Source organism: Corythoichthys intestinalis, chromosome 18, assembly GCF_030265065.1.
Source record: "Corythoichthys intestinalis isolate RoL2023-P3 chromosome 18, ASM3026506v1, whole genome shotgun sequence".
Lineage (NCBI taxonomy): Eukaryota > Metazoa > Chordata > Actinopteri > Syngnathiformes > Syngnathidae > Corythoichthys > Corythoichthys intestinalis.
Window position 1 is genome coordinate 27,526,427 of NC_080412.1, and position 12,353 is coordinate 27,538,779.

At 38.1% G+C, this 12,353-nt stretch overlaps 1 protein-coding gene across 3 annotated transcripts in view; it reads right to left on the reverse strand.

Moving 5' to 3' along the window:
* The window catches only part of nsd1b (nuclear receptor binding SET domain protein 1b), a 43,248-nt gene that overhangs the window by 15,647 nt on the left and 15,248 nt on the right, over positions 1 to 12,353 (reverse strand). For all 3 annotated transcript variants that reach the window (XM_057820851.1, XM_057820849.1, XM_057820850.1), the window contains exons 6-15: positions 12,204 to 12,313; positions 11,909 to 12,146; positions 11,743 to 11,843; positions 10,304 to 10,346; positions 10,015 to 10,217; positions 6,140 to 6,277; positions 3,014 to 3,137; positions 2,640 to 2,840; positions 2,384 to 2,563; positions 2,160 to 2,316 (exon numbers count right to left, since the gene is read on the reverse strand). In XM_057820851.1, coding sequence (XP_057676834.1) covers positions 2,160 to 2,316; positions 2,384 to 2,563; positions 2,640 to 2,840; positions 3,014 to 3,137; positions 6,140 to 6,277; positions 10,015 to 10,217; positions 10,304 to 10,346; positions 11,743 to 11,843; positions 11,909 to 12,146; positions 12,204 to 12,313 — 1,495 coding nt within the window. The remainder of the gene's footprint in view (positions 1 to 2,159; positions 2,317 to 2,383; positions 2,564 to 2,639; positions 2,841 to 3,013; positions 3,138 to 6,139; positions 6,278 to 10,014; positions 10,218 to 10,303; positions 10,347 to 11,742; positions 11,844 to 11,908; positions 12,147 to 12,203; positions 12,314 to 12,353) is intronic.

Here is a 12,353-nt window from a genome sequence, read left to right on the forward strand (position 1 = left end):
GCCTTTGTTTTGGCAAAACGCCAAATTTAGTAAATGACTAATAACTCCCTGATACAAGGTTCAGTCTTTTTCATGTCTGGCATGTTTGAGAGGTAACCCAGCATGAACACAACTGCATTGAAATATTATCAATTAGGCTTGCTGCCACCTGCTGTGAACAGGAAACGCCTTTTTTTTAACGAGACAGGCTCCTCCTCCAAGGGAAAAAAAAAATCAATTGACCTCAAACCTGCATCACTGGAGCCTTAAGACATGTGTTCGGGTGCTTGATGACTACTGGTGCACGATAATTAATTGTCCGATAATAGGAATTATGACGTAATCCCGATAAATCCAATAACATTATTAATAGGACTGATAATATGTACTGTGCTGGCTTTACAGTTACACACTAGTATGGGAAATCAGTTGACCATTTGCGGGGCATTGCTCCCACCTGCTGGTCAGAATAATTTGCTGCATCTATTTTCTTGTTACAGTTTGGTTCACATTACAAGCTCATTCACTTACACATTGTGGTGTCTAGCGGTAGCATTGACAATCGTGAATGCTTTCTGTTACGTTTCCGCCTCGGAAATATATTTCTGTAAGTATTTTATGTTTACTATAACATATGGATGTGCAACATATGTTTACTTCTGTGGTGAAGGGTCATATGTACAGAACTTCATAAGTTGTTGTGTTATAGAAGCCAGCCAATGCTTTAGTAGCTCAAGCTAGTGTGCTATGCTATACATACAATAGTTGTGTATATAAGTGTATTGTGCAGTTTGTTGTATATTGAGTATTGAATTTGTGTATTTTTCTGTTGTACTTTCACAATATTAATACGAGTGTCTTTCCATAAAAGCAAGAAAAGACGAAGCCTTGTGGTTTATGGAAGTGCATTCATTTTTAGCTGGCTGTTGGGCAGTGCAGAAGTGAAACGCACTGTTTTGTTCATGTCATTATGAAAATTCTGGTGAGATCAAAGGCAAATCTATGATGAATCCAACACTATTTTTTTTAAACCTCCAGGTGTTCAAAAACGAAAAATGTTATACATTTAGAAAATTAGATATTTATTATCAGTTATCGATATCGGTATCGGCTTTGAGGAGCAGGAAGTTATCGATATCAGTATCGCTTTCAAAAAATGGATATCGTGCACCCCTACGTGACGTGATGACAAATATTGAGGTTTTGTTGAAGCACAGGGGTCCAAACAGGAAAGTGAAAATGACCGTCGCAATTCTGTCTCACCACAAATTTTGAACAGTCAAAACGTGGCAGACATACAACATTTATGCGTCAAACTTCCCATGCTTGGTGAGAGTTGTACCCTGAAGGGTCCTGTAGGGATCATTTGCTTCCACCCTACAGCGCCAACTAGTAGCAACAGAAAGTCACTCATTTTATTTATACATGTTTAGTTTTACAAAAGGTCTTGTAACTACAATGACCAACCTGAAAAGAACTATATTTAAAGGCCCATGTCCACATGTTTGTTGCCATGAAGACCCTTTGTTCACCATTAAAAGGAAGTACATTTCTTCTGGGACAGCTTATAGAGTCACGAAATTTGGCACACTAGGCCGAATTGGCCCAATTAGAAGATTCATTTTAGTTTTGAATAAGGGCGTGAATGCACAGCTGAATAGCACCTCCTTTTTTGTAGGACCCTCTTCAAAAGGGTTTTTTAATCCTAGGTGTGTGAATGTATTTCTAATCCCCAAAAAAGAGGCGAGTTTCCAGCATGTTAGGTTCTCATAAGATGATGAGATGTGGACAATCCGCCACCACCCTGCGCTGTGTGCTGTCAGAGTTGCGCCAAACTGCGAGGGCCCGTTCAGTCCTGCTTGCAAGCTTAGTTTTCAACTTATTTGTTAATTATTATTACTATTTTACTGTACTTATGTATTTCCCAATTAAGTTAATAGTTGTATCATAGATTATTGTAGATTCATTGACTGACCTATGTATGGATAATTGTTGTATTGCCATATTGTAGGTAAATTTTATTGAATCAGGAGCTACCCTGATGTTCCCACCCCAAAATAAAACCTAATATAGAAACTGTGTGTAATACCATTCAATATATTTATTACAACTGTATTTTTTGTGAAACGATTTTGTGAATTCAGACTGTAGTTCTATCACTGATGTTGTCCGTCACTGACCTGTAGCGTCCCACCTTGACCCATAGGATGTCCTTGTAGCGAGGCTTCTTGCCAGCCTTGCAGTCGTTGCAGTACCAGCTGCCTTTGGGCATCTCCATGTTCAGACACTCGCGATGGAAGGCCGCTGGGCAGGACTCGCAGCACAACAGACTCCCCCCTGAATGAGGGAAACCAGAATTGCTGTCCATTGACGTCAACCGCAGCTACCAGTTGTTTTTAGTTACCTTCGGTGCACACGAAACACCAGCTAACGTTCACGTGCTCGTGATTCTTAACACCGCGTCTCGGCGTGAAGTGGTTGGGACAGATGATGCTGTTGCTGGAGAGGATCACGCAGCCGGCGGCCAAGCACATGTCATTGGAGTGGTAAGCCACTGGGCAGCGCACGCACCGCACCAGACGACCTGACCACAACGATGCACGTTAACACCGGGACGGGGGAGCTGATACGACCCACGTGGGGACAGGCGAGCCACTCACCTTTGGAGGCGGAGGGACTGCCGGGGTTGTAAATGAAGCAGGTGAGGCAGACGTGAATGGAGCAGCGGAAGCCGCGGTTGACGGGCACGGTGGGTGCGTAGGCGGCGATGCACTCGCCGTGGTAAAATTTGCCACAAACAGGGATCATACAGCGCCGCACGTCCTCGCCGCGCTTCTTGCAGACGAAACAAGTGTGAATACCTGTGTTGACAGACAACGTTTCGATCAGTCTTTCCCAACCTTTATTGGGCCTGCTGGTGTATGTGACTTGGCAACTTGAGGCAATGTAATACAGTCATATACATGAAAACTAAGTTTACTTTTATAAGTAGAGGAGGAAATAAACTGGCTTTTTATGCCTAAATCAGTCTTACCTGACTTGCATTCGGGGCACACAAATTTCCCTTTCGGGGCCTCGGCCAGGGAGATGCAGGCCAGGTGAAATGCTCCGCAGCAGTGACCCTCGCAGAGCAGCAGCTCTCCTGTCTTCTCGCACACCTAACAACACACAAGTTGCCATTATTGTCACACCATTACACAATTGCACAAGTCATGTTGAATACCATACCCGATGTCCCAGTAACAAAAAATACCGAAGCGCAAGACAGGGTTTCGCTCGAATGCAACCCAGCGGAAAGAATCTTGTTTAACAATTTGAAAAAAAACAACAACAAGAAAATTACCGTATTGGCCCGAATATAAGACGGTGTTTTATTGCATTGAAATAGATTGAAAATGAAGGGGTCGTTTTATATTCGCGGTCTAGACGTTATACCTATTCATGACGCTAGATGACGCCAGATATCATTGAAGCGATGTTCTGTTATGACAGATCTCAGATACTCTCCCCATTCACGACGCTAGATGGTGCCAGATATCATTGAAGCGATGTTCTGTCATGACAGATCTCAGCTACTAGTTTAACCAATTTGCATTATTTTATTGCAATGTTTTTCCTTATTCCGATTTGTTTCAAGACTACAGTTACAGTTAGACTTCACTTTGATGGTCAATGCAGTTATTGCAATTTTGTTGTTTTATCACAATAGATTGGTTTTAGAGCTGAAACGAATACTCGAGCAACTCGAGTAACTCGAGTTTAAAAACTGATCCGAGTAATTTTATTTATTATTATTATTTATTTATTCGAGTAATCGTTTATTTTGACAGCTCTAAGCATCACGTTTTGCTCGGACTACTTTTAATGTGGGACAACGCGCTGATGTCACGTGCGGAGAGGAAGAAGGAAAAAAAAAAAAAAAAACTTACTGCAGCCGAAAGCCGCTACAAACGACGCCAACGTTGTTAAATACTAGCCCGCACGATGCTACGTTGCCGGTAGCGTCTTCTGCGTTTATAGAGATCACATGTATGTTGACCTAGATGCAGCATGACAGACTCGGCCGCGTCTGGGCAGCGTTAGCAAACAGCCGCCATCTTAAAGCAGTAGAGCGCTAAGCGCTAATAAAGAGCTCTAAGCGCTAATAAATAAGATTAACGTTACTGTCATTACTAGCTCACGTAACGTTAGCCCTGCGGAGGGCTAGGTTTCTATTAATTATGACCACTGTCGATGCGTGGCTAACGTGTCTTACTTTAACATAACATAGCGTTGTGGAGTGATGAGGGTGTAAAAAACTTAATAATGCTAACTATCAATTTTAGCTCAGTAGTCATTGCTGGATAAAACACCAAGTAGCACTGGTCCCTAATGTGCTCCAATACAGCCTGTATCATACATATATTTTGAACACTGCAAAAACTCAAAATCCTATCAGGACTGACTAACTTAAAACTTAACTAGAACTTAAAAATGGCTTGACACCAATAGAAATTCAATTGAAACACGTGGGAAAAAAGTGATGTGTTTTATCAAGCGTAACGGCATTTTTAGGTAAGATATATTTACGTATATATATATATATATATATATATATATATATAAATAAGATCTAAATATTTTTGAGTGAAAGCAGTGAATTAGTCTTTTTTTTTATTCTAGTTACAGTTTGAGATGCAATTGTTGGCTGTTTTCAACAATATACATCGAAAATAAAGACATTGACTGAAAATGGTTCAAGATTAGATGAAATGTCTTTTTTTTTCATGTATATTTAAAATTGCTCTTCACCTAAAAATATATTTGTTTTATCCGATTAATCGATAGAATTTTCAATCGATTACTCGATTACTAAAATATTCGATAGCTGCAGCCCTAATTGGTTTATTTACATTTCAAAAACCTGAAACCATTCATTTACGAATGTGACTGCACTTTAGTTTACATATTTAGATGTTCAGATATTAAGATTTGAATGAGGCAAAATAACATGCTTTTTCTCTCAAATATACTGTTATAATCATTTGTTTCAGACGTACTGTAATTATTTTCTGTATAAAAATTAATTTGGTGTTCAAAATGTCTTTTTTCAAACTTGAGCCTTGAAAAAGAGGGGGTCGTCTTATAATCAAGGCAGTCTTATATTTGGGCCAATATGGTAATTAATTTTGTTAAACTAGCCAATATTTCCAGTAAGTAGGCAAAATAGCCGTTTTCAGACTTTTAAAATGCCAGTACTATTTTCGCCAATCAAATGTGAGTACAGTGATCCGTCGCTACTTCGCGCTTCAAGCTTTGCACCCTCAGTCCATTGTGGATTTTTTTTCAATTAAAAAAACTAAATAAATAAAAAATACAGATGAACTGTCCCGATCCGATCACATAGTCTCCCTCCTGCTGCTTTTCTTGGTCTGGCAGTGCATTGAATTGCTTATTAAAGTTAACGATGATTGACAGACGTTAAGGTTTGAGCTTGTCAGAGATGCTTGGAAGCCGAAACTTCAAAGCGCCGCATGCGTCAATCAGGTGCCGTGGCAACTCATTGTGTGTAAGTGAGCAGCTTGAGAGCATTTAATAAAGACACATTTCCTCTACTTTATTCTTGTTCAAAAATAATTCGGCGGAACAGTAACATGTTTAATCATAATTATTAAATCTGAAGTGCTTAAAACCATTTATTAAAATATATACAGTATGCAAAATATTTTTTATTATACTTTGAGAAAAAAAAGTTAAAAAAACATGTCTTATAAGTAAGCCTTTTCCAATGCTAAATCTGAATAAAAACATTGAACACACACACACAAAAAATTTTTTTTTCCTCCATTTTTTTCAATTGCCTATTTATTTTGATGGGAGAGGGGGCGTTACTTCACGGTTTTCACTTATTGTGGTGGGTTCTCGTCCCCATTAACCGCGAAAAACGAGGGATATCTGTATTTCAGATTGTCCCGCCTATTCTTCACACATTGGCCACCTACTTTTCAATTGGCCCCGATAGACATCTGATTCATTTAAACTGCGAGAACTGGCATTGAATGTTTATCTTTCACTACCATTGACGTCGCTAGACGGCCGATCCATATTGACTGGGAAAGGCTGTCGGCGATCATTTGCTGCAACCAATGAGCTAAGAGTTTGCGAATGTGAATAAGGTCACCTGACACACGTTCTCCTTCAACGAAGCAGGGCCCCCTCGTTCCCCGATGATTTTTCGGCAGGGTCCGAGCGAATCGTCACACAGTGACGAGTCGTCTCTCGTGGAGGAGAAGCTCTGGTCCAACATGGAGGCTTCTCCCTGAAGGATAGAATGGAAGGAGGTAATTATAAAAATGAATCTTTTTTAACACATTTATACTTTAATAAATAGCCATAGACTTTACCATGAGTTGACAAGACAGCTCCCATAAACATTGCGCCATGCCATACAAGCAGGCAGGAGTGTATCCAGAGTGATTTGATTGAAGATTCAAGGTAATTATTATATAAAATATCTGCATGTGTGTCCTTTGAAACGTTGCGAAAAAAAATGCATGGAAAAAATTAGCGTAACTTTAGCTTGAAATATTTACGTAAAATGAATGATAACTAGGGATGGGAATTGATAGGATTTTTACGATTCCGATTCCATTATCGATATTGCTTAACGATTCGATTCTTTATCGATTCTCTTATCGATTCTAATTTGGGGGAAAAGAAGAACAAACGTTTTGATTGGCATCGGGTTTGTTTAATCAGAAGTCACAACCTTACAAACTCACAACGAGATCAAAAGAGGCCCAAAGCCTCAATGTTAACTGTGGCAATAAGTGGCAAATACACAAGACTGTGTAACATTTTACTGAAACATTTATCTAATAGAAATAAAAAATATTGGTATATATTGGCAGATAGGTTGTTTTTCTGCCTTTGGCAATATGTGTTAAAGCAGGGGTCCCCAAACTTTTTCCTGTGAGGGCCACATAACTTTTCCCTTCTCTGATGAGGGGCCGGGGTCAGTTTGTAACAGAAAAAGTGTGACGATTGCAGAAGTGCATAAATGTAAAAAATTATTGTTTTTCAGAAAGCCACAATCAAATAACCTTTTCTGAATTCTTCACGGAATGAAAGTAAATAAAATAAAAATAATAATATAATATAATACTAATAATAATTAATAATAAAAACACTATTAATTAAATAGATAATAACCAAATAACCCTCTCTGAATTCTTCAAGGAAAAGGCCAGGAAATAAATAACACGATTGTGAAAAAAAAAAAATCAAAATGGCCAGACCAAATGTGGAGGCGGGCCGTATTTGGGCCGCGGGCCTCAGTTTGGGGACTAATGGGTTAACGTGTATTATTTACCATTACATTGAAATGCATGCCTTTTAGTTTTTGTGGCGCTTACACGCTCAAGTGGGGGCGCCCTTGCGCTTCCTCACGCGAAGAAGAACGCGCTCCTGTGAAGAAGAGCGCGCTTACACCCAAGAAGAAATGCAGCATCCAAGCGAGTGAGCGAGTTAGTGAGAGAGGGAAACACTTCTACGAGCCTACATTCTTTGATAATGTTAATATCTACAGAGGCAATGCCTGTATGTATCATCTTTTGTGTTGTTGTTGTTGTGTTTCCACTCGCGATCGGACACTTAAATCCAGTTGTGTAGTTGTTTGAACGATGTGCTAATGCTAGCGAACGAATGCTAACCATTTGTTATTACTGTTATTAGCAGCTAATCATCGCTGATTTACATTGATGCAAACCTGTTTGTTATTGGGGATGAAATTGATTTGTTTCATTTCTATTCTTAGTTTCACTCTTCAAGTGATGGTTGAATAAAGTCAGCAAATTATACCAACGTCTTCTGCATCGTCATTTGGGAGTTTAGCTAGCTGTATAGCCGGGACTTGCAATGACTGCAAGTCGCTTTGTTGTAATTTTTCCTCGTGAAGTGAAGACACACTTTCGAGCGTTTGAACCTACGTGCTGTCATTGTTATGTTTATGGCTGCAATGCTCGTGCTTACCCGTCGAAACCTTTCATTTTCACACTCTTTCCTGGTGAAGTGTAGTCAAACTTTGGAGCGAGTGGTTCTTGGCGCCATGCTAGTTTGATGCGTCTGGACAACAAGACACGTCACGACGCAATACGCGTCTTTAGGAATCGTTAAAGGGATCGTTAAGGCTTTTTCATTGTGATGTCGAGGCCTCGAAACACTCGGAACCGGTTCCGAATTGGAATCGGATTTCGATTCCCATCCCTAATGATAACTGCCGTTTTTTGTTTTGTTTTTTTGCTTTTAACCAAGAATCTAGATGTTCTATATTCATATCTATAGAAATTCCGGGATGTACGCATTTATTTACAAGAAATTTCAACTTAAAAAGCTTTTTGCTTTGTGATGGTCGCCACGTTGGATTACACAATAGCGTAATTTTAACTTGAAATATTTACGTAAAATGAATGATAACTGCCCGTTTTTTTGCTTTTGACCAAGAATCTAGACTGTTCTATGTTCATATTTATAGAAGTTTTGGGAAGTACGCATTTATTTACAAGAATGTTCAACTTCAAAAGCTCTTTGGGTTGTGATTGCCGTCATGTTGTATCTTTTCACAGTGGCGTAAATTTACATTCAAATGATCAGGTAATTTTCGGCCAACTTCCTGTTTTTGGGCAAAAAAGTAGTAATTTAGACATGTCTGCGTCCATACAAAAATAAATAAATAAAATAAATCGCCTTTTACGTGTTTTATTTTATGTAAGTTTTCAGTCTAAAAACGATGACTGCCAGATAGCTGGCAAGACGTGCTGAGGCAATAGCAACATTGGAATTCAACCTAAATAAGTAGCGATGGTATATAGAAAAATGCAAATTTTGCTTTTAGTGAGTAAAATGAAGATCATTCTGCATGCTTTCCTCAAGTATTAAGTTTCTGATGTGAAAATTGAGTGATTTATTAGCTGTTGAAACCTTGCACTAAATCAAAAAAAAAAAAAAAAAAAAAAAGTCGCCATTTTGGGCAAAAACTTAAATATTAAATATTGCTATTAATTCTGAAAATATAGGTGATTATCCATGCATTTGGTGATTTTTGTGCATGTAGTGTAAAATTTGAGAATATTATAGCCATTTTAAGCTTTGTTATACTTGTATAAAAAGTAATAGGGATTTTATTAGGGAACAAGTTTGAATTTTTTTGTAGGGCTGTCAAAATTATCGCGTTAACAGGCGGTAATTAAATTTTTTAATTAATCACGTTAAAATATTTGACGCAATTAACCCACATGCCCCGCTCAAACAGATTAAAATGACAGCAGTGAAATGTCTGCTTGTTACTTGTTTTTTGGTGTTTGGTGCCCACTGCTGGCGCTTGGGCCCAAATGATTTTATGCGTTCAGCACAATGAGTGAGCATGGTGTAATTATTAACATCAACAATGGCGAGCTACTAGTTTATTTTTTGATTGAACATTTTACAAAATTTAATAAAACGAAAACATTAAAAAGGGTTTTAATATAAAATTTTCATAACTTGTACTAACATTTATCTTTTAAGAACTACAAGCCGTTCTATCCATGGATCGCTTTAAGAGAATGTTAATAATATTAATGCCATCTTGTTGATTTATTGTTATAATAAACAAGTACAGTACTTATGTACCGTATGTTGAATGCATATATCCTTCTTGTGTCTTATCTTTCCATTCCAACAGTAATTTACAGAAAAATATGGCATATTTTACAGATGGTTTGAATTGCGATTAATTACGATTAATTAATTTTTAAGCTATTATTAACTCGATTAAAAATTTTAATCGTTTGACAGCCCTAATTTTTAATGTCGCTACTCATGGAGACTCATATATGCTTAAGGGAGGTGCTGTTTTGGTTTTAGGTTGCTTGCGGCTTTGGTTTTGAAAATATTTTAATTTTAAGTTTTTGAAAATAGCCCTCCTACAGAGCCCCGCGCCCCATTTCCCGACAACTGATAGTGAAGTCTATGAAAAAGCCGTCGACAGCCCTCCAGACATAATCCGACTGCCAATACCTCCGACTCTGTCGAGTACTTGTAATTGTCGTCCACTTGAACATCTGCAGACGTCTCCTCCGCCTGTTCGGACAGCGCCGGCGCCAGCAAGAGAGGACTAGGAGGGCTTGTGGGAGTCGGGTGGGTCGTCGTGGACGATGCGGAAGATGTGGACACCGCCGGGCTCAGAGGTTTTAAAGTTGGAGGATCGCGATCTGGATAAACTGCGATACGGAAGAAATCTATCCTTCATGAGGTCATGTGACATTTCCTGTGATTTCGTAAGGTTTTCCAAAGCATTTGCACTGACCAGTTTGAGAAGCAGCACTCGCATTGTTCCTCACAATTTTGATCTGTGACAAAGAAAAATGATTCATGGTAAATAGATAAATACTTCCAGTTGTTAATATCTCTTTATTATTCGGTCAGGTTTTTCAATATAATCTATGCTAACCAAACCGGAGATGTTTCATATTTGGGTAATGACTTACAGTTCTTTCTAACCAGGTTAGTTCAACTAAACACATGAACAGAGAAAAAGGAACGCATCGACATTATAGTCAATATGACCATAGGGGGAGTTTGACTTTTGGGGCAGGGGGACGCATAACATGTTGAAACGTAGTGTCAGCAATAAAATTAACTTACAAGAGTATTTATAATAATAAGTTGACAATTGAGTGTTTTTTGTTTTCCATCATTCTTGAAGGGAATTCTAAATCAGGCTGCTTAGGCAATACTTTTCGCCAAGATCGTCATCCATTGAATATGGTACGCCCGCCGGTGTCGTGCCAATGTAGTTACCCCAGTCAAAAATTGTACCCTCTGGGCTAAGCCATATGGAGGTAGATTTGTGTCTTTAGTATTCAATCAAAAAAAAAGTTCCTTCAATAAAAAAAAAAAAAAAAAAAAAAGTTGCTTCAATCAAAATATATTTTCAACCAAAAAAAAGTCACTTCAATCAAAAAAAAAAAAAAAAAAAAAAAGTGTTTGAATGCAAAAGTAAATTTGAAATTCAAAAAAATGCATTTGAATTTTTTGTTGTTGATTGAACTCAATTTTTTTTTATTTTATTTTTTTATGATGAAGCAACATTTTTGATTGAAGTAATGTTGATTTGTGTTTGGGCCACATTTTGGCTAGGACATTTGTGTCTTTATTTTTCAATCAAAAAATAAGTTGCTTCATTCCAAAAATATATATATTTTCAAAAGAAAAATCACTTCAATCAAAAAAAAAATTTTCAATCATAGAAAAAAAGTTTTTGAATGCGAAAAAATATTTGACTCAAAAATTTGCATTTGAACACATAAATTTTCATATAAAAAATGCAATCCTTTTTGTGTTTAGGCCATATTATGAGTGGGACATTTGTGTCTAAATCATTCAATCCCCAAAAAAGTTGCTTCAATCATAAAAAAAATATTTTCAATCAAAGAAAAAAAAAATCATTTGAAAAATAAAATTGCCCTCCCCTATTTTTTTATTTTGAAAATAATACGCAAAGCAAATAACCGTCTAAGGTGCTAGTCACATGATCTGTTCGAAAAATAATTTTTACCCATTATAAAATTATCTTTTTTTTTTTTGTTCATTCCATTTATTTTTGTTGTTTGTTTGTTTTCTTGCTTTACAACTTATATATATATATATATATATATATATAGGAAAGTCAATAACATGCAATGACACTTTTTGGCCACCAGGGCCCCCCCCCCAAACTCCGCTTATGAGTATGATATGACATACTTTCTTCTTCGGGCCCACCGAGGCCTCGGCTTCAAGAGAATACTCCAGAATCTTCGGAGTCGGTTTCCTCTTCCGCTTCTTCTGCAGCAAAGCAGCGTTGCCTGCTGACAAAAAGTTATCAAAATGACATCTAAACGTCGCAAGCAGAGGGCATCGGTTATCTCACCGTCGTCTTCAATTAGCGGCGGTTCTGCTTCTGTCTCAGGAGGTGGCGTCAACGTGTCGATAGAAAGCGCCTGCGTTTCCTGCGGTGACGGATTTACCGCGCTGGGGATTTGGAGTTCAGTGGTGAGGGTGATTTCCTCTGGAGGTGGCGTCTGCATTTCGGGAAGTGCGTTCAAGGACGGGAGCTCAAGTGCGGTCTTGTCCAGTATCGGCGCTTGGGATGAAAGTGCTTGGTCGTCCTAGGGAGTGCCACATTTAATAAATATTCGAAAAACATTTTTTTAAAAAATTCTTACCATTATTGGCGAAAGGGGCTTTTTGGTTTTCTTCCTCGAAGAAAATATTTGGTCATACTCTTCGGTCCATTCTAGTAGCCTCTTGCTTGGTTTCCTTACTCGCTTATGGGCTAAAACACATAGAAATGTTGAAATAGTTATTTGCGCAAC